Below are 20,997 nucleotides of genomic sequence, written 5' to 3'. Positions count from 1 at the left end.
TTGTGGTCGAACTGAACTGGAGGAGAAAAAGGCATGTACGCAGTCTGGTTTATGTCGAGTCACTACTCATTTTCAGGCAAAAATGAGTGATGAGTCATTACCGAAATCCAAGCGCGCAAATAAATTGGGAAACACAATTCCATCAATTGAATCAACAGAGAGTACAAGTTGCAATTCGTGTCTGCGGCTGTCAAAGCGCCACGTGTGGCGGGTCCAGTGTTGCTGTGCCACATCCCCTGGCATCACCATCAATCTGGCAGCTTGTGGACTGGCGACAGGAACAGCTTCCCTCTTCACCAACCACGTCTTCCGGCACATTCTCCTGTGTGCTGCGAGTCAAATCAGCGAGCGCATAATTGCAACACTGGCATATTGAATTAAACAAACTGGGAAATTTTGCAACCAAGTGCAACGACTCGCTCCCCGGAGCTAGCTGTCGCAATGTTGGCTCCAGCTGTGCCAGAGTACGTCGCATGGCAGCCCCTACAAACAGGATGTCCTAGCTGACTAGGACTAGGATCACGGAAGAGAACCTCCACGAATCGATTGATGCCCGTACCGAGTCGCTTCTCTCACTGCGCGAGCTCGGCCCGCCTGACCTGGTCCACCTCCTTAGGCAAAGCACACGCAACCCACTGAAGCAGGTAGGCGTAACACAGCCACGCATCGCAGGCGAATGCTAACCTGTCAGTCTGGCGTTTACCACCATGTCACTGGTGTCGATGCATCCTCCTCTGCCAGTCTCGCGGCATATATCAACACTCTTACGTACAAGGAGCATGGACCGAGCGCAACCTCCAAGATTGTAGAGGGCGTCTTTTGGTATGCGCAGATAATTGGCTCAATCGATACCTACTGCGGCTTCTAACGATTACAGCTGCTACAATGCATTCTCTAGGCTCGACATGCGTGTCCACGTCTCGATCCCGGGTACTGTCGAAAGCTACTGTGTAGACGAGCGAGGCGAAAAGCGCAAGGCGTCCGAGGACCTTTGGCTGGAAACTTACTTGTGCAGTGTCCTGCGTGCATACTCTTATGCTGACGATGGAAGCGGTGACACAATTCGTAAGATTATGGGTGTGCGCCGCTTCAACCCGGTCACCAACACAGAAGCCGAGCACCGTTTCTTGTTTGCTGCCGAGCAGCTCTTCTTCCGCGGTAGGCTCCCATGCGCAGCTAATAATGCATCCATACTAACTGATTGTAGGCTGGCAGCTCGGATCCGACTCGGTTGTGCAAGTTCCGACGAATGTTTCGAACCACCTGACCACTGGACTTTTGAAATACCTCGAGACAACCGGACGGTACGCATCGGGCATTAACCTATTCGAAAAGCTACGCACGCAAAGCATCGAAGTATCTTCGCTTTTGGCTAAGGTACAGTTCATGGGCAGCGAAGAAGTTGCTGGTGTCAAGGTGCTGTACGAATCTCTGCAGCAAACGCCGATGGACTATGTTATGCTCGACACACAAGCCGAGTTCTTGATGCGAAAGGCACAAAAAGCCGAGACGCCGGAGCAACGGACTGACCGACTGACGATGGCGATGGGATGCGCAGACCGTAGCACGATTGCGGCCCCAAGCGAATTTGGAACGTGGGCCAGGCTTGCTCAGGTCTACGTGGCAATGGAGGACTGGGAAAATGCTCTCACCACGCTCAACTCGTGCCCAATGTTCACATACCAAGACAAAGATGCGCCGTTGATGCCGGAGCCGAAGGAAGTTCAGCTGCCTATTCTCGCTGAAACCAGACTTGACGAGATTGACAGCGAGCCAGAGTCGAGATTTTCCGAACAGGTCGACCCTAGTATCTTGGGACTGCGGGCGGCTGCCTATCGCGGTACCTTTAAACAAGCATACAGTATCCTCACAGAGATGACGTCAAAGATTGGCTGGGATCAGCTACTCAAGATCCGAAGCACGGTGTTTGTGATGGAAGATGAGTACCGCACAGAGAAGCAGGAGGCGACGCAGGGTGCTCATAAGCGCACTCCTAGCACTGATGCGCTTCGGGGAACTCCTGACCCTGCATCCAACGGCGATGGCAAAGATGAAGATGCAGTAGAAGCGAAGGGCGAGGAGACTGAAAAGGTCAATGACGAAGAGAACGGCGTCGAACGCCCTTCCAACACCATCGACCCCAAGAGCCTAAAGGGCGACCAGGAGAACGTAGGTGTACCCTTGAGCTTTTGTGAATCCAGCTAACCACTATTAGGGTGACGGTGATGAGGCATCAAAGCTCAACACGAAACGGCTGTGTGAACGATGGCTGGACAGCCTGTTTATGGTGTTGTATGAAGACTTGCGTGTATACACCATTTGGCGTACCCAGATGGCCCAGTACCGGGCACAGCAGATGCAGTATAAGAAATCTGCTGAGGAATGGGAGATCCTGGGCTCTCTAGCTGAACGTCTTCAGCACTTTGACGAGGCTGTCGAGGCATATCGGGCATGTCTGTCGCTACGATTCAGCCCAAAGGCGCTTGCCGGTGTCCTCCGCGTCTTTGAACGATCCAAGAGTACACGCGAGACTGTTGCATCAGTGATTCGGCTGGTCACCTGGCAGTACAGATGGTATAGCGAATTCAGCCCGGAGCTGCTGCACACAATCCGCACGCTGATTGAGGATGAGGGCGCTGTCAAGGTGCGAAGCATAATACAGGCCACGAGTTTGCCCCAAGCTGTGCTTGATCTCACTCACCACTATGCCGCTCTTTGTGCCAACTTTCGCAGCAGCGGTACCGAGGGTTAGTGCAGGGGAAGCGGCAGCGGACGGCCAAGCGCTCGAAGGGGCGTGTGATTGGGACGGTAGTTAATAAAAGGGGCGCAATTATGCAGGAAAAATAGAAGAATTTGTTTGATGCAGCTGCATTCAGACTGCTGGCTTCGCCTTTATACAATGTTCCAAACAGAGGTTTACGCATGGTGTACGACTGACCACAAGGACCACAAGGACCTTGTGAAGAGTGGTTGTACGGGAGTAGAAAACCTCTAGCAAATAATACAATAATTAATTGATTATTTTCTTCACAGCTACTCGAAAATGCGATATGCTGCAAATCGTACTCGGTATAGATGGCCATGATGAAAGCTTGCAGCCCCTCACCCAGTGTAGTGGGGCTTATCAAGAAACTTGTCGACAGCGCCACCAAGAAACATTTTTGACACCTACAAGACAACGATAGCAGCTTGCTCGCCCACGCGTACGAAGAACCGGGTCGCGGCATACTCAAGAATAGTTATGGCTTCGGAAACCAGCAGTGCGGCGGGTGCCGCATCACCCGTCGCCATCGTCTGCGTCGGCATGGCAGGTCGGTGCTTCATTCCCAACAGCGTTCAAGCTTCAATAGTGAGGCAAGAGAGCTAACCCGAACATGTGTGTAGGCTCCGGCAAGACGACATTTATGCAGCGCATCAACGCGCACCTCCATGAAAAGGAAACGCCTCCCTATGTCATGAACCTCGACCCGGCTGTCATGTCGGTGCCGTTCGAGTCCAACATTGACATTCGCGACTCGGTCAACTACGAGGAGGTCATGAAGCAGTATAACCTGGGCCCCAACGGTGGAATCCTGACATCGCTCAACCTATTTGCTACCAAGGTCGACCAGGTTGTCAATCTGCTGGAGAAGCGCACCAAGCCGGACCCCGAGAACCCCCAGAAACAGCCCGTTCACAACATCCTCGTCGACACGCCTGGTCAGATCGAAGTGTTTGTGTGGTCCGCCTCGGGCACCATTCTCCTCGAGTCGCTCGCGTCATCGTTCCCGACCGTGATTGCCTACATCATCGACACGCCGCGCACGTCGTCCACGTCGACGTTTATGAGCAACATGCTGTACGCGTGCTCGATCCTCTACAAGACCAAGCTTCCCATGATTCTCGTTTTCAACAAGACCGACGTCAAGGACGCCGCCTTTGCCAAGGAGTGGATGACGGACTTTGAGGCCTTCCAGGAGGCCCTCCGCAAAGACGAGGAGTCGGACGCGCTCGGCGGCGTCGAGGGCGGCGGCCACGGCGGCAGCGGATACATGGGCAGCCTGCTCAACTCGATGAGCCTGATGCTCGAGGAGTTTTACTCGCACCTGAGCATGGTCGGGGTGAGCTCGCGCATGGGCACCGGCGTCGACGACTTCTTCGCCGCCGTCGAGGAGAAGCGGCTGGAGTTTCTGCGCGACTACCAGCCGGAGCTGGAGCGCCGCCGGGCGGAGCGCGAGGACCAGAAGAAGGCGGCGCGCGACCGGGAGCTCGACAAGATGATGCAGGACATGGAGGTGGGCGGGGACGGAGCCGGGGCCGGTGCCGGGGCCGGCGACGAGGAGATGGAGAGCAGCGGCGACGACGAGGACTCGGGCGACGAGGCGGCCAAGAAGAGCCTGCAGGAGCGCTATCAGGCGGCCATGGGCGACAATGAGGACTCGGTGCTGGCGGACGCCAGTTTTGCCAAGTACCTGCACACGCAGAGGTAGGCGACGAGGCAGAAACGAGCATTACAACAAGTTTATATCACGGGGCGTTTGGTGTTTTCTGGCATGATGGATCCAATATCTGGCCCAAGAAGATCTTTGATAGTTTATTCAATGCAAAAAAAAGTGCTTTCTTGACTAAAAGCATCTGATGTCTAATCCCAAAAACTCCAAGCACCGCAGTCGATTTTTTTGTTTTCCGCGCCCCCAGCATCTTGTAATCGTAAAAAAAAAGAAAAGAACAAGATTGGCAGTCCTGATTTCATTTCCATTACCGCATCAGACCCTCAGGAATCTCTGCGAATCTACCGCGCCTCGAACTGGACCATTCTACACTCATTTGTCAGCAAACGAAAAGCAGCAATCTCCCCTCAGCTATGAAGCTCCCCCTCCCCTTCCTTACCTCTTGGTGCGCTCCTTGTAGAGCACGCGGCCCGCGCAGTGCGGGCACGCGACGACGGCGTCCTTGCCGAGCGAGACGTGGCCGCCGCAGTCGCCGCACAGGTAGGTCATGATGGAGCGCTGGTCGTGGCGGCCGACGTCGTGCGTGGCGCCGCGGGAGGAAACCGCGCCGGCCGAGGCGGTGGGGACCTGGTACTCTTCGCGAGGCATGGCTTTTGCGAGTCTGTGTGTGTGTGTTTTCGATGTCGCGCGATTTCCGTCGTGGTGAGGTAAAAGAGGGAGCTGTTGGTGGTGGTGGTTGCTTTGGGAAAGTTGATAACTCTGTTGCAACGGATAAAAGGCGGTGGGGGGACGAAAGAAGGTGTGAAGAATTATGTCCGGCAGAATTGGGCGGTGAGTGGATTCGAGGGCGTGACAGGTTGCAGACGCAAATGCGCCGGCAAGCCTGGTGATGAAAGGAATGCCTATTTCGAACTCAATTTACTTCTGAGATTTCCTAATTCCTAAATCTCAGCCTTGAGATGGATTATGCTTGTCATGCAGCCGCCACGAACATGGTACGCCTCTTTGTCATAGAGGGCAAGTCACCGACATAGATAGCTACTGGGTGAGCAGTATACATGACGCAAAGAGTTACCCTGTGGAATGGGAGAAACAAATAAAAACGCAGAATAAATTCCCTTTTGCACCTGAATGGTTTAGTTCGTGTTGGGCTATCATCTTATTACCATGTATTATCACTTGCCTGCTGCATGATCGGCGTTGCTGCATATCCGGTAGCGAGTGGGGCCGCTCGCCATACCTCGGCCTTGGGGAACAATGGCTATCTGAAGTTCCTCTCATCACATCGCCTCGACTTGAGCAAACCCCTCTGCGACTGTTCTTTTGTCCCTACTAGAGCGCCTTTTCGTTCACTTTTTTTTTTCATCCTTGTTCTTCTTCCTCAGCATGTTGATTCCGTAATCCACCTCGCGACAGCCTGCTCGATCTTTCTACAACCGCAACTGTGGCTGTACCGCGCGCGCCGACTCCTTCTCGCGACCATCAGAGCAAGCCCCCCCATCCCAAACACCAAGCCGCTCACCACGCTCGCTACTCGCCGCCAAATGTTTGACCCTTCGGCGCCGCCGCCGCCCGAGGACGGGTGTCCGTTTTGCGAGATCGCGGCCAGCTTCCCGCCGTACGACCCGCTGTCGCCGCCGGCGCAAGTGACGGCGACGGGGCGGCGGGCCGGGTCTGCGCCGGCAGCGCCGCCGGCGACCTTTGTCGTGCTCTCGACGGCGACCGTCATTGCGTTCCTAGACATCATGCCGCTGAGCGCGGGCCACGTGCTCGTGTGCCCGCGGCGGCACCGGCCCAAGCTGACGGACGCGACGCCGGCCGAGGCGCGCGCGCTGGGCGGGCAGGTCCGCGCGCTGTCGGCGGCCGTGGCGCGCGCGACGGGCGTCGGCGACTGGAACGTGGTGCAGAACAACGGCGCCGCCGCCGCCCAGGTCGTCCCCCACCTGCACTACCACATCATCCCGCGGCCCGAGATCCGCGCCTCGGGCCGCCTCTCGTCCAGCTTCACAATGTTCGGCCGCGGCCAGCGCGAGGAGCTGGACGACGACGACGCCGAGAAGCTCGCCGCTGAGATTCGCAAACACGTGGCCGAGGTCCTCCGCGAGGAGTCGGAAGCGGGAGAGGAGGCCAAGGCCAAGCTCTGACGGTCATCCGTTGGTTTGTTTTCCGCAAAGGTCGTTTGTATCATAGCATCGGGCGTTGGCGTCATTTCGAGGCAAGGTTAGAGTGTATACAGAAGACACAGACACAGAGAGTAGTGTTGCAAGCATAATGATTTGTACATTTCTATAGAATTCTATTCTTTTTTATTTATACCTTGCCTTTTATTTTTATTTCTATTCTTCTTTTTTTCTTGTTCCTTTTCCGCAGTCCGGATGGCTTGGTTTACTCGTCATCGCCGAAAAAGACCTTGATAGGCAGCCAGCCATCGCCGCAGACCTTGAAACGCTCGGTGACGCCATCGACCGTCTTGATTTCGTCGTCGGTCAGGCTCCAGCCGTCAATGTCAAAGTTGGCCTCGATGCGGGCCGGTGTGACGCTCTTGGGAATGACACTCCAGCCTTTCTGGATGCCCCAGACGAGAAGCACTTGCTGAACCGTCTTGCCCTTGGCGTCAGCGAGGGCCTTGAGCGTAGCGTTGGTGTAGAGCGGCGAGTTGGTCGAACCCAGGCACGAGTAGCCGGTGCTGTGGATGCCCTTGGCGGCGGCGTAGGCGACCAGCTTGGGCGAGGGGTTGCATGGGTGCAGCTCGACTTGGTTGACGGCGGGGATTATCTGCTACATGTAAGAAGGGGCGTACGTTTCTGGAGGGATATCGTTCCGGGGAAGATTTGACGGGGGTCCGCACCTTGCAGCTGGGGTCATTGAGCAGAATCTCGAGGTTCTTGATGGCAAAGTTGGAGACGCCAATGTTCTTGACCTTGCCGGTGCCGACGAGCTTCTGCATCTCGCGCCAGGTGTCGACAAAGTTCCAGTCGTCAAAGACGGCCTTTTGGCCCGGGATGACGGAGGCGGGCCAGTGGATGAGGTAGAGGTCGACATAGTCGACGCCGAGCTTGGCGAGCGAGTCGTCGAGGGCGGCGGCGGCGCGCTTGTGGTCGTTGTTGAAGAGCTTGGTGGTGAGCCAGATCTGGTCGCGGGGCACGCCCGAGGCCTTGATGCCGGCGCCAACCTCGGCCTCGTTGCCGTAGGCGGCCGCCGTGTCGATGTGGCGGTAGCCGGCCCGGAGCGCGGCCTCGACGGCGGCCTGCACCTCGTGCGGCTTGGACTGCCAGGTGCCGAGGCCGATGGCGGGGATCTTGTCGCCCGTGTTGAGGGTGAAGGTATGACTGGACGAGTCAGCGCGGGCGAGGGACACGGAAGAGAAGAAGAAGCGTGGACGCGGAGGCGAGATGGGGCAAGGAGCTGTTTGCTGCCATGGGCGGTGGAGTGGTGATGGGAGGCATGGTGTTGAGGGGTGAACAAGTAGGGCACGACGGCGGGAAAGGACGTACGCAGTGTTCTTGACGGCGGCCATTTTGCCTTGTTGTTCAATGTGAGACTATAACTGGAGATATGTTTGGGGGAGGTTGAGAGAGGAGAAGGACAGGACGAAGGACAGAGCAATGACGTGGATGAAATAGTTGGTCACCAACCGGAGGTGTTTGTTAGTCGCAGAGACGGGCGTCGCACCTTGGAAGCTCTCCACACTGTCGCAGGCACTGACAGCAGATCTTTTATCCCAAGTATTGGCTACATCTATCTGCAATTGTTACAATTTTTGTGTTTCTGTCATTATCAGTGACTTTCTGGTTCTTCTTGATTTTGTTATGATTTCTGTTTTTTTTTCTCATCTTCATCCTTTTTATTTTCTTCTTTCTAGCATTGCCACTACAACTACCTGTCCCTTGCATGGTCTTCTCGCACGACAAACGATTCCACCACCTTCTTTTTCCACTGTTAGCCATTGCATGGTGTAATTCGAACCCCATCCAAGAGCACGCCAGCGATGTGGGCCATTCCACATTCGAAGAGCAAGCTGTGTACCGTACCCAAGGCCTTCGTTTCCACGAATCACACATTGGCGTGAGGCGGCTCTGTCTCCCGGCGATGGGACCCTTTCACCAAACGGCCATTACGGTCGTTCATACAGGCAACTTGACCCAATCCGATCGCCGAGTTGAAGTGTTGCGTTGTGAATATCATTAATCTACTCATCAACAGCTAATCACACCGACACCTTGTAACTTTTGGCGCAGCGGTGGGCTGCTTGCTCAGCTGGTCGAACCACTGGTTATCATTGCACCGAGGCGAGATTGGTCGAGTCAACGTCGTACCTGGTACCCTGCGCGTCACTAAACTCTGAACCAAAGAGGTACACTGCATGGCTTCGCACGTCGTAAAGTGGTCCGCGCGGGTATTGCAGACAAATCGCCATCCACTACGATGGAGGCAGCAAGTGGTTGGCAGGGCGGATGCTGCGCAACAGCCGACTGCGTCATCAACGGAAACAATTGCTGGGCAAACAAAATGACTGCCTCATCAAGTTATCTCCGTCTTAGGGCCCTTCGCTGCTGCGGACACTTATGATGCCCTAACCGATACAAATCGGCTGGCGACCAAGGGTCCCTCTTCGGATCCCTGCAAGAGCGGCCCGCCCGCCCTCGTATTGACATGACGTTGAATGCCGCCACCAGGGCCTACGATCGGCAAAAAGTATTTTGGAATACGACGCCAGCGGCCGCAGCAGCCTTCTGGCGCACAACCAGATCGGCTCGAGGAATAAAGGCACCGATTGGGCTGCTCTTCTTCGTAGCCCTACACGACTTGACGACCAAGGCAATTTTGTTTTTAGCGCCGGCTTTGTTCGCCTCCCGGCTTGTGATGGAGGATCACCGACATCATGCAACCAGAACGAGTCTACAGCAGTGCGGGTGGCAAAGTGCGCTTTGGCTGGCGACTGATGGAGAAACCCGGCTTCGTTTTCCATACCGTCCCCCCAGAATAAGACGGACGATGTAAACGGCCTGGGCTTAATGGTGGACAAGCCGGGTATCCTGCCGCTCTTCCCGCAAGGTCACTCAAAACGTCGGTGACGTGGTGAAGCACAGCCTCATGGAAGATCTGACTACGGGTACAACACAGCCCAACAAGGCTGGGGATCCCTGGCAATGGTACTCAGTAACGCAGAGCCTGGGAAAATACGACATTTCTAAAGTCAGCTTCGTCTAACTTTTTGAATCTCTCCGATTTGTATGCGATGGTAAATGTCCCCGTCCATTGTCGGTGAGGACGCCCCAAAGCTTCAGCGTATTAAAGGACGGTCTTGCCTCCGTTCCGTTGCAATCCATCATCATCACCAACACAATCCATCATCCCACACTCGTCTCGTCCAGCATCTACAAGTCCATCTTGACCAAACAAGACAACCAACCAGCCCGCTGCAAAAAGAACCCCCGATTCACAATGAAGTTCACCACCGCCGTCGTCGCCGCCCTCCCCTTCCTGGCCTCCGCCCATCCTACCGCCCGCGATCCGCACAGTTTTGTCGAGCTCGACCTGCCACTGCCGCACAACTACGTCGCCAACGACATCTTTGCCGGCCAGGAACTCACAAAGTCCAACGCGCGTGCCGACGGCGACGCCTACACCGAGGAGACGTGGACCGCGCACGCCAAGCAGCTGTGCTACGACACCCCGAGCTGCACCACCGTCAACTCGTACCTCTGTAAGTCATTTTGCACGCCTCGACGATGTGCGCCATTAAAGAGAGCGATGGACTAACGTGGTGTTTTTTCTTCGACGCAGTTGGTCCCTCGGGTGCGCTGAACGGTACTGGCGACGAGACATACTGGTTCGCGTACCTCTATGCCGGCCCGACGTCCAACATCAATGACTGGAAGCACTTGGATGGCGCTCCCATCTCGCACCAGCGCATGTTCACTTCCATTGTCAACTGAATGGGCGAGCGGTGCACAGTTTCGCTTTTTTCTCTTCTGCATTCTTTGTAGCTAGCTGTTGATTCTTGAATTGATTCCTCTTCGGCCATCGTGCCCAGTCACCCCCATGCAGCGCGTACACATAACCATACACACGATTATACACATGTTGAGACCAGACGATCACGAAAAACGAGAAAGCCATGGAAACGATGAAACCATTAAATGAACTCAAAAAGGAAAGAAAAAAGAGGAAGAAACTAGAAAGAAGATTAAGTAGCAATACTCATAATAAGTCAACCGAGGATCTGGATTATGTAGCATTATGCTCTCCCCGCATCTTCACGACTTGCTTACCAGTGGGTGCCTAAAACGAATCAAGAAATGACATTGGAATGTTTTTGCAACTATCATGCCTTGAGCTTCGTCCGAGATGTGAGAGAGGTCCCTGAACCGTGAATCGCGGGTGCCTGGCTGTAGCAGTGTAGAAAGGTTTGGACTCGCTCTTTGAGGATGGCGGCGGTGGCATACATCAGCCAACGGCTTTGTCCTCGTCGCGTTTACCATCATGCGGGCTGGAGCATCCAGCCTGCTTCCGAGTCTAGCGATCAGAATACTTCAGTCTCGAGACGGCACAGGCATAAATATGATTCCCCAGCATCATCTTATGTGACCGGCAAAGACGCACGTTCCTCCAACAATACTCACGCAGAAATTCGAGTCCTCGCCTACAACAAATAAGCAGAACTCGTCACGCAAAACACATCAGATCAAGTTGCGTTTGCAAGACTATAGGGGTATGCGAAGCTACCCTGAAAGAGTCTCGCCGCCACTGTCCCTTTCTGACGAAAGTACGTCTGCCAAAGCGGCGTTATGCATTGATATGTTCCAATTCTTCCGTAATTCCCTGATAGAGAGTCCTAGAACCAATGCCTACGTGGAAACTGTGGCGTTTTACTGCAACTCTTGTTTCCCGACGGAAAAGAAAAAGACCGTTTGCTTACAGAGTTTGGCTCTTCCCAAGCCTCTTTATGCCAACGCCACTATGAAAGGGTCTTTACGGATCAGTGGTACGATGGAAGTAGTATCGCAATGGTTGCGAGGAGCTTGCGTTTGGTGGCATTAGGTATATACACGCAATGCACTCCCACGAGGTGTCTTGCTGATTGGAGCAACGTCATTTAAGAGTGACATTGTACATTGCTTGACGCGATTCAGCCGGGATGGACAGACGATAGACCATTCTAGCAGTCATAGAACTGAGCGCCGTTGCGAAGGAGAGCTAGCTAGATTGTCGTCAAAGTTGCTGTCAAGAGGACCCTGAAGTTTCGGCCTTTGTTCTTATCTTTGCCGGCCGAGTTTGAATCTGTCAAACTTTTTACTTAAATTTCAGTCAGCCTCTCCGCAGCTTTTACTTCCTGCATCATCCTTGTCTTCAGCTGGTAAACTATTGAAATTATTGAAACCTTGCGTCGTTGAAACTTTCCGTCATCATGGAAATGTCGTGGCTTTCAATTTGCGTCTGAGCTAGTCCCTGCTCTTACCTTTGACAGCCATGTCCGAGCCTATCTGTAGATTGCCACTAGTGATTCAGCTCAGCCCTGATGAAGGAACTCATCATCAAGTCGCGTGCAAACTGATGAAATTTCTGTCATTCTTTTTGTGTAAATGAAGCGCACGGCGGTCCTTCCCATGAAGTATCGAGCAGTGCAAACTCCACCGCACAAAAAACAGCTATCAGTTGGTAGTTGTCGAAGAAGGACTTATGGCAAGTTGATATTATCTTCTTCTTTTGTCTCCTTCTTTCTTGCTTGGTATCTCTCGATATTCGTACTCTTCCCGTCCTTCTTCACTGCCGCACCTTTCATGGTTGCCAAGTCACCAAGTGCAGATTAAAAACGGCAGCAGCGGTCGCGTGAGAACCACATACAGGATAGCTTATCGAGAGAGGCTGAAAACAAGCTTCATTGATAAGCGTCGTAATGGATTGGCTGTATTGCGACGCTGCATGATCTGCCGGGGGCGGCGGCGCATGACCAGTCAAGATGTAGCAGAAATGCGGCATCCCGCCAAGCGCCGGTCTAATTAGTCAATACTGCCTGTCGATGGCGTGTTATCTGCCATTTGGTGCTCTAGATTGTGCATCAGATAGATGACCCGAAATTGTCCCACTGCCGCTGTCCTGGGCCGCGCGCCATTGAGCAATCCGCGGCCTTCATCCCAACGTTCCGGTTGCGTGATCGGGCGAAGCCGTGCCGTCATAGCGGCACCGACTTGGCAGCCAACCACGGCCTCAGCCGCAGCCCACGGCAGCACCCAGCTTTTATCCGTATATACATATACATATATATATATATGCATACTCTCACGGGGATTCCGGCGCCGGTACCATGTCTCGGAACCGCAAACCACTGAAGCGATGGGCTGGACAGAGCGGCTACGGCCGTCGAAAGAGTCCCCGGTAGTGACCACGGTCTACACGCAGAGCGGCGACCCCAGCCCCAATGCCTCCTCCGTCGACCAGCCCAGCGTCATCTACGACGGGGAGCTGACGTACAACCGCGTCACGGCCGGCAACGGCTCCGGCGCGACGTATCAGGAGGCGACCGGCGCGCCGGTCGAGAGCAGCTCACCGCTGGGATACCACGTCGGGTGGGCGACCATCATCTTTCTCAACATTAACCAGATGATTGGGACTGGCATCTTTTCGACCCGTGAGTTCTGTCTGCAAGGGTTTGTAGAAGATGCAAAACTAAATGTCTCGAGCAGCTGGAAGCATCCTCAAGTCCACGGGCTCCATCGGCCTCGCGCTCATGTACTGGGCGATTGGCGCCCTCATGGCCGTCGCGGGCTTCGGCACATACCTCGAGCTCGCGAGCTACTTTCCCAACCGCAGCGGGTCGGAAGTGGTCTACCTCGAGCAGGCGTACCCGCGACCGAAATACCTGTTTCCCATTGTCTTTGCGGTGCAGTCTGTCATTCTCTCCTTCAGCAGCAGCAATGCGGTGGTGCTTTCGCAGTATGTCTGGCGCATCGCCGGCAAAGTGCCCTCCGACTGGGAGATGAAGGGCGTAGCCATCGCAGCCTACTCGGCCGCTGTCATCTGTAAGTCCTGACCAGTGCTATATGATGAACTTTTGTTGTTCAAATCGCTGACACACAGTCAGGCGTCGTCGTCCACAACCGGTATTCCCTCTGGGCCGTCAACCTGCTCGGCGCCTTCAAGATTGCCACCCTCGTCTTCATCAGCATCACCGGGTTCGTCGTGCTCGGCGGCGGCGTCAGCCGCGTCGCGCACCCGGGCGCCAACTTCGCAAACGCCTTTCGCGGCACCACCAACAACGGCAACGACCTGTCCAGCGCGCTCGTCAGCATCATCTTCTCGTACAGCGGGTACCAGAACGCGTTCAACGTGGTCAACGAGATCAAGGACCCGGTGCGCTCCATCAAGAAGCACGGCCTCATCTCGGTCGCCATCGTCTCGGTGCTGTACATGCTCTGCAACGTGGCCTACTTCTCCGCCGTCGACAAGGAGGGCTTCAGCAAGTCCAAGGAGATTGCCGCCGCCGTCTTCTTCACCCAGGTGTTCGGCTCCGGCGCGGCCGAGACTGTGCTCAACGTGCTCGTGCTTCTCAGCGCGTACGGGAACCTGCTGGCCGTGTTGATTGGCCAGTCGCGCATGATTCGAGAAATCGGCCGGCAGGGGGTGCTGCCGGGCACCCGCTTCTGGGTATCGACGAAGCCTTTTGGGACGCCCATCGGACCATACGGGTTGAAGTGGGCCATGACGATTCTCATGATTGTTGCGCCACCGGCTGGCGATGCTTTCCAGTTTGTTGTAAATCTGCAGACATATCCGTGAGTTCATGCCGCACGCTTCTGGCACTACCATGTACTAACTGGAGCAGATACAGCATGTTCATCTTGGCCATGACGATTGGCGTGTACATTCTCCGCCGCCGACGCAAGAAGAGCAACATTCCCAAGTCTCAGTTCCAAGTCTGGGATATCTTGCTCGTCTTTTTTACCCTTATTCAAGTTTTTGTCCTGGTGATGCCGTGGTGGCCTCCCAAGGGGGGGCCCTACGCTGGCGATGTGAGCTTCTGGTATGCCACATACTGCGTTGTTGGCATCGGCATGTAAGTGTCATCAAATCCGCCCCCGAATTGAGTCTGAATACTGACATTCAAGAAGCATGGTCGTGTGCGGATTGTACTACGTAGCGTGGATGTACGTACTGCCCAAGTGGCTGGGGTACCGAGTCCGCGCAGAGATTGTGACAGCCGAAGACGAAACGACGGCCACGCATAGGCTTGTCAAGGTACCTCTCGCAGAGGTCGCGCAGTGGGATGCGGAGCACACCGAGGCCGGAGAGTTGAGACGGGTAGGCACCACGACTGACTCTGACAGTGGTGGGGAGCAGAAATCTCGCGTCAACGAACTGGACACGTAAGAGTGTTGATTAAATGATGAAATTTAGTTTATAAGGAATAAGGGGAAGAAAATCTTGCTTCAAGTCGCTTCGAAACTATTAGTTCCATATTCTACAGCAGTGCCATTACCAATTGACCACACTCACACAGCACGGAACCTCACGCGTAGCGCTACAGGATCTTTGAGCAGGTATTGATTGGTCTAAGCTCGCTCACAAGTTACTGATAGCACATAATACGCCCCATGGTCCGATTATGCTGGCAGTCTAGCATCATCGACATTCTTCTCGAATTTGCAGGAGGGGATGCCTGTTGGTGCTGTGCTACGTGGCTTGCATACTCAGCAAAAAAAGAGTGGTTTCAAGCAGAAGATGGGATTTTATTTCTTGCAAGTAGTAAGAATTGTCGATTCTATTCGCCCTTGCTGGCTGACGTGCCTGCTTTCTTGGACAACGGCGCGCCAGCGCGATGATACGCTTCCTCGGAGCCGGCCTAGCATACGACAACAAGTAAAACTCGCCAAAAGTAGGGAAATCCTAATGTACAAGAGCAAACTTGATGCTTTTCTCAACGAACTGCCTGACAGCTTGCCACGCAATGTCTTCTTTCTGTCCATCGATAGTTTTGCCTGCTTCAAAGATACACTAGGAGACGTGGGACCTGCGATTGTCAGCTCTCCATGCCACAAGGTCTTGCCAGAGCTCCTTCTCCAGCCCTCCCGAGGTATGCCAGGGCCGTCTCTGAGCTGGAGAGGAGCCCAAGGCATCCGCCGCTCGCGAGCCGGGTATCTCGCGCAAAACATTTGTAATGCAGTGAACGTCGCCCTTGCGCAGATGGTAGGCCCAGTCGTCTATCGACACTGAACCCGGCCTTTGCGTACGCGTCCCGCACTGCCTGCTCCATGGTATCCGTACCGGCGGCGTTGAGCAGGCCCCATTGCTTCGGCGCCAGGTACAACGAGTCGTTCATGACGATGCCGTTGACCGCGTTGGGCAGCAGGGCGCGAGCCTGAAAGTCCCCGTTGGATGGGATGGCGGGTTTGGCGGCTCTGATGTAGAGGACCGGGACGCGAAAGATTTCGTCGTCGGTGATGCCAGTCTCGCGCTTCAGCATGTCGATGGTGCCCTGGATGCGTCGGGCACACTCCTCGCTCATCTCTCTTATGCCGTACTCCAGGCTCCAGTTCACCGTGCCGGAGGCACCCCGCCACCCGGTCGGGGGGTGGCTCGTGTACGGCTCGTCGCCGTGGCCCTCCGCCTTGGCCGCCTCCAGGATCTTGACGGCCGCCAGCGGATCGCTGACCATGACGCTCCATTTGCGCGGCGTCTTGGCCGGCAGGAACTGGAGGAACTCGTCGACGTGTTGAACCTCGAGCCATGTTGAGTCCACCAGGATCGGGTCCTGCATCTCCTGGGCCTGGAGAAACGGCATTGCACGCGGCACTCGTCCTGCTGTTTCGTTGGCGCCCATAACAATCCTCCCCGCTGGGAACCTTCTGCCGTTATGCTCATATGGCGGAATAGTCTCGAGATTTCCCATGGAGTCCAGTGTGTCCTGACCCCAATCAGGAGCTGGTACATCTGTCACCATGCCGACTCCAGTAGAGCGAATCTGGCTTGCCACCTTCCTTGGCCCCTTTCCGTATATGGTATTGATAGGTGCCGGCAAGACAATTGGCAGGCTAATAGAAGAGCCACCCGGCCCAGGCATACTGGCATACATTGTTTCGAAGAGATCTTGGATAAAGTCGCCTAACCCCTCGGTTTCCTGGACCGGCTCGTTTATTCCAGCTTTCATCACACCTGCTGCAATCCCATCAAATATCTCTGCGTTTTGTACGCGTAGGAATGTGAAAACCTTTGTGACCGGTTGCAAATGATTCTGTGTAACTACAGGAGCAACACGTAGCATGACCAAGTCGGTATAGTTCATCTCTCCATCTGTGACAGAAAAAGTAATTGTGACTCTTCCATCCCATGTGTGAGGTGTATCAGTCTTGGAATCGCTCTTCGTATCGAGTCCAGTCACTAGGTGCCCGCGCGGCCCGCGGGCATCGATTCCTAGCTGGAGGCCTTTGGCAAGCTCTGCAGCAGAAAAGATCATGTCGTTGTCGACAATTGTCCAGTCATCTGGCTGCGCCTCTTCTGCCCCAGGGGATGCATTCGGTCGAAAGATGCGCACGCTCTTTCGCGCTACAGGGTCCGAAACGAAGATTCTGCCAACCGCAGACGTACCGAGGCCATCAATGGGGATCGTGCGGAGAGGGGCCAAGTACTTTGGTGCCCGTTGGATGTCGTCAGAAGCGTCGTTGCAATCCAACAGGGAATCGCTGTCTCCGTGTAGCTGTCGGCATCGATCAGAAGTATCCCCAATGTTGGGGAGAAATAAAGCTCCAGATGCCTCCGTCCATGTGTTTTTCCCTTCACCTAGGTCCGAAGAACCTTCAATGTCAACCTTGCCGTCCCGGTTGGTATCGTCCAGGATAACCACTTGAAGGCTGTCATTTGTAGGGGCACGTTTGTAAGTGAGGCCTGAAGGAACGGCTGTGGCCAGAGGCAGCACAGCCGTAAGAATAGCAAGACGCATTGTAAGCAAAGGAGAATAGCTATTAAAGGAGAGACAAAGAGATGTATGGATAAAAGAAGAGAAGAACAAGAACAGAGGAGGATTTGATAATGATCAAAGTGTTTGAGTTTAAAGACTATGTGAGGTTGGTGTGATAAACGGCTGGCTCCAGGATGTACACCAGGACGGCAAAAGCGCAGCAGATTGATGGCTTCATATAGATAAAATGGCGTATTAGACTATTAGAAAGCTATTCTATTAAAACGTCTGCGCTTATGCATTTTGAGCAGGTTCACTGGGCACGATCCATGCTCCTTACGCTACCCATAGTCTTGCTAGGTTGTCGTACGGCATAGTTACTCGTGTATTAAGCATACTATTTCATCATAGAGTCAATGCCCTCAAAGCCCCTCTGTACGACTTATACTAATAGCTATATCTATAATACTGCTGGGCTCTGTTGTACTGTACGGTCAAAGTGACTAAGGCCATCGGGTTTATGACTCGCGGATGATGGACGGTTCCACAGCAATCAGAGCCTCTACGGGTAGATATATCGGAAAAATTCGCTGCCTGAACTGTTTTGGAATTCAGCATATAAAATTTCCGTGCAGGGCCATGAGCTGACGACTAGGGTACGTTCAACATGCCAAGATATGGCAAGACTTTTGCCTTGCACCCGGTCAGGTACCCGTCCGCCTGCTGCGGTGAAACACTACTTTTGCGGGCAAATAGTGGCACGGAGTATAGACAGCCAATCAATACCTTGTTTCAAAGGCCAGGCTGGTAGCAACGGAAAATGCCGCGCGGCAGGCATTGGCAGAAGAGCAGCAGAGCGAACGCAGTGATATCGAACCCTTGCAAGCAGGGCAAGGCGCAGAAGTAGAGTCCATTTTCGAACCTGTGCGTTGAAATGGCTCGAGCACGGGAAAGTCTGCACAGTATTATCGAATCTGGTTTTGAGTCTATTTTGTCAATCAAAGTGTCAGCACAGCTCTTCATTCGGCATCCATTCACTACGACGTAGATGAATCTATATTCGGGAGGCGGAGCAGCTGCTATTAGTCCACCTCGGTAGACTTGGGGCGCTAATCAAAGTTTGATCACTTGGTATAATCAATTTACAGACGCCAAACCTGAACATCCCTGTACAGCCGAAACGCATAGGATTGACCCGAAGAGCTAGCTCCCGTTCCCACCGCGGATGACGGGCCGTGTATCGGGCCTTTCGGCGCCCGCTGCGGCACGGGATGTGGGACACCGCTGCTGGCTATGCTTTGACACGTAGTCCAAGCAGAGCGTTCCTGCTGTTGCTTGTCATCCCGCAGTCCATTTGTCTTTTTGAACTGCTGAATAAACTTTTGGACTTGTGCTCCTTTCATGTCACGGAGTGTGTCATTGCTCGATGCTAGGTCATTTTGGACCCGTGGCTCTCAATTCTTGGCCGATGCTGGTGTGTATCATTATATGCACTCCTATTTCTATCTGAAAACTGCAATAATAACCCTGCAAAGTGCTATGGCTATAATTGTCATAGTAAGCATGACAGTTTACTACTTGGTAGCCTACTTGTGAGGAAGAATGATTAGTTATACCTACTACATTTTACCCGAGTAGACATTTGTTATAGAATCCTATTTAATTTGTAAATGTACAGCTTTTATAATTTAGAAACTTACGTTATTACAACACTACTTCATTAAAAACTATTCTCAAGAGATAATAATCCAATATGAGTAAATTAAAGAATAATTACTATACTCAAGATATACTTTACTTTATCTTTCATAAAAAAGAAAGAGGGTCTATTCTTTATTATCCTTATATTTATAAGTGTTTTTCCACTTTTTAGATTATTGTCAAGAGTACTCAGTAGGTTTTAACACATAAATTTGAAGGTACCTAATTAGACTTACTTTGCCGCAGCTATTTTGCCCTAGTGAATCCACTTGACCCACAGCAATCTTGATACACGACAATTTAGCGCAAACAGACCCCGACAGACCCCGACAGACCCCGACCAGCGTCTGCGTCTAGAGTCACCGTTGAGTTTAATCTTCCACTCTGAAGTGTTTCTTCAGCGACTCCCCGTCTTCAATATCTGGCCCTCCAACGCTATCTGTAAACCCGCCATGATCAATCCCGAGGATCGACTCTGGGCTGGCAGCGGCGGCTTGTTTCCCGGAGGGCCTTACACATGGCACATTACCGATTTCGATCAGCGGAGGCACTTTTCCGTGACATATTGCAATCCGGCTCCGATACCGGATGAAGACGTGGAGGGAACAGAAGATCTGTGCCTGGCACAGTTGCGGCGGCACATTGATGACCTTGGCGCGGATGTCCTGGGAATCCGCTTCTCAGATCCCGAGGGGCCGGTTTCGATTTCTGTCAGCCAAGATGACGACGTGACCATGTATGCAAACTGCTATCCGCCGACCGAACTGCGGCTTCCTTTCCCGGCCAAGACGGTCGGATTCGGCAGCTTGACGGAGCTGGACCGCATGGGCCCGCAGGTGGACTTGGTCACCTATCCTGCAACCCCCGCGGCTGGCGGCCAGGCGGCAGCAGACACAAAGGCGGCTTTTAAATACTGGTTTATACAAAACGGAATGTTTTGGAGGTGGCACGAGCTCCAACTTTGGGCTAGGCTACCGCGGGATCATCCACACATTGTCCCGTTCGACGCCGTCGTGCTGGATGACATCAGAGGGGGGGTCATAGGCTTTACAAGTACATACATTCCCGGCGGGACGCTCGAAGACACCAACGCCACCGTCCGACCTTTTCGCTTGGTATGGTTCCAACAGCTTCTGTCTGTTGTAGACGATTTGAACCATCGTTATGGCATCATGCACCAGGACATCGCGGCGCGTAATCTTGTCGTCGACGTCGACGACAATCTCCGCATCTTTGACTTTAACTTTTCTAACAGGATCAACGAGCATTATGACCCGCACCGTGATGATGTAAAGGGCGTCATCTTCACCTTGTACGAGATCATGACGTTGGATGAGCATTACCGAGAGGTACCTCATGCCGAGCAAGACGCCGAGGCTTTGCTGCAACGGGACTGGACAAAGCACCCGGACGTCAAGCTGGACAGCGAGGTGCACGAGTTTCGGAAAGTGCTGGACGCGTGGGTTGAGAAGAGAAGGACTCGGGCATTCGAGGCGGTCGAAACGTGGCTCCAGTGGCCGCCGATGCCAGACCCGCCACTGGCACCGTCACTGACGTTCGGGCCTGATGGGGCGGTCACGGGCAGAGAAATGAAAGCTGCCGAGGTTCTGACGCGGCGGAATCTGATCCGGCTGGGGGAGCCGTACCTCAAGTGGGAGCGGCCCGCTGGTTACCGGCTCAGAGACATGCTCGAAAAGCAGGGCCGCCAGAAGGAGATGGATGTGCAAGGTACGAACACGATACGAGAGACTGGCAAGTCTGTGAACGAGGGTCATGGCAGTCAATAAATACACCTAGCCCTTATTCGAGGACACGTCAACCTCTGGCCGAGAACATGCAAAATGCCAGTTTTGCTTCCCGGCTCCATTGTTCAATTGCCCAAGTGCCTACTTTTTCTTTCTTTTCAAGACACTCCACGACGGCGTCACCGGCGCCCCACGAATCACGTTTCTGGAAACATCACTCGAAAGC

General features: G+C 53.8%; 9 protein-coding genes across 9 annotated transcripts; 6 read left to right on the top strand and 3 right to left on the bottom strand.

Annotated features, from left to right (window-relative positions):
- Window positions 1–441: 441 nt before the first annotated feature.
- V2A60_004130 (Chs5p-Arf1p-binding proteins-domain-containing protein) lies at window positions 442–2,752 on the top strand (the record flags this gene model as incomplete). Its single annotated transcript, XM_083255452.1, has 6 exons — window positions 442–464; window positions 518–644; window positions 692–822; window positions 878–1,158; window positions 1,208–2,169; window positions 2,216–2,752. 6 exons carry the CDS (start codon window positions 442–444, stop codon window positions 2,750–2,752), a joined length of 2,061 nt encoding a protein of 686 aa, XP_083111578.1.
- Window positions 2,753–3,241: 489 nt separating this feature from the next.
- V2A60_004129 (GTPase NPA3) lies at window positions 3,242–4,469 on the top strand (the record flags this gene model as incomplete). The annotated part of the gene is made up of 2 exons (XM_083255451.1): window positions 3,242–3,311; window positions 3,385–4,469. 2 exons carry the CDS (start codon window positions 3,242–3,244, stop codon window positions 4,467–4,469), a joined length of 1,155 nt encoding a protein of 384 aa, XP_083111577.1.
- Window positions 4,470–4,771: 302 nt separating this feature from the next.
- Window positions 4,772–5,078, bottom strand: V2A60_004128 (DNA-directed RNA polymerase core subunit RPC10; the record flags this gene model as incomplete). Its single annotated transcript, XM_083255450.1, has 2 exons — window positions 4,772–4,796; window positions 4,870–5,078. 2 exons carry the CDS (start codon window positions 5,076–5,078, stop codon window positions 4,772–4,774), a joined length of 234 nt encoding a protein of 77 aa, XP_083111576.1.
- An 896-nt stretch (window positions 5,079–5,974) lies between these two features.
- V2A60_004127 (HIT-like domain-containing protein) lies at window positions 5,975–6,574 on the top strand (the record flags this gene model as incomplete). The annotated part of the gene is made up of 1 exon (XM_083255449.1): window positions 5,975–6,574. The coding sequence occupies one exon, from the start codon at window positions 5,975–5,977 to the stop codon at window positions 6,572–6,574; it is 600 nt and encodes a 199-aa protein (XP_083111575.1).
- Window positions 6,575–6,815: 241 nt separating this feature from the next.
- V2A60_004126 (uncharacterized protein) lies at window positions 6,816–7,947 on the bottom strand (the record flags this gene model as incomplete). Its single annotated transcript, XM_083255448.1, has 3 exons — window positions 6,816–7,205; window positions 7,231–7,759; window positions 7,925–7,947. The coding sequence occupies 3 exons, from the start codon at window positions 7,945–7,947 to the stop codon at window positions 6,816–6,818; spliced, it is 942 nt and encodes a 313-aa protein (XP_083111574.1).
- A 1,928-nt stretch (window positions 7,948–9,875) lies between these two features.
- V2A60_004125 (uncharacterized protein) lies at window positions 9,876–10,369 on the top strand (the record flags this gene model as incomplete). Its single annotated transcript, XM_083255447.1, has 2 exons — window positions 9,876–10,137; window positions 10,218–10,369. 2 exons carry the CDS (start codon window positions 9,876–9,878, stop codon window positions 10,367–10,369), a joined length of 414 nt encoding a protein of 137 aa, XP_083111573.1.
- A 2,398-nt stretch (window positions 10,370–12,767) lies between these two features.
- Window positions 12,768–14,801, top strand: V2A60_004124 (uncharacterized protein; the record flags this gene model as incomplete). The annotated part of the gene is made up of 5 exons (XM_083255446.1): window positions 12,768–13,062; window positions 13,118–13,453; window positions 13,516–14,206; window positions 14,257–14,487; window positions 14,543–14,801. The coding sequence occupies 5 exons, from the start codon at window positions 12,768–12,770 to the stop codon at window positions 14,799–14,801; spliced, it is 1,812 nt and encodes a 603-aa protein (XP_083111572.1).
- A 624-nt stretch (window positions 14,802–15,425) lies between these two features.
- Window positions 15,426–17,367, bottom strand: V2A60_004123 (uncharacterized protein; the record flags this gene model as incomplete). Its single annotated transcript, XM_083255445.1, has 2 exons — window positions 15,426–15,631; window positions 15,696–17,367. 2 exons carry the CDS (start codon window positions 17,365–17,367, stop codon window positions 15,426–15,428), a joined length of 1,878 nt encoding a protein of 625 aa, XP_083111571.1.
- Window positions 17,368–19,478: 2,111 nt separating this feature from the next.
- Window positions 19,479–20,813, top strand: V2A60_004122 (uncharacterized protein; the record flags this gene model as incomplete). Its single annotated transcript, XM_083255444.1, has 1 exon — window positions 19,479–20,813. One exon carries the CDS (start codon window positions 19,479–19,481, stop codon window positions 20,811–20,813), a length of 1,335 nt encoding a protein of 444 aa, XP_083111570.1.
- Window positions 20,814–20,997: the final 184 nt, after the last annotated feature.

The sequence above is a fragment of the Cordyceps javanica genome, chromosome 2 (assembly GCF_051103115.1).
Source record: "Cordyceps javanica chromosome 2, complete sequence".
Taxonomy (NCBI): Eukaryota; Fungi; Ascomycota; class Sordariomycetes; order Hypocreales; family Cordycipitaceae; genus Cordyceps; species Cordyceps javanica.
The sequence above is the reverse complement of the archived record's forward strand: the minus strand, read 5'-3'. Positions and strand labels throughout refer to the sequence as shown.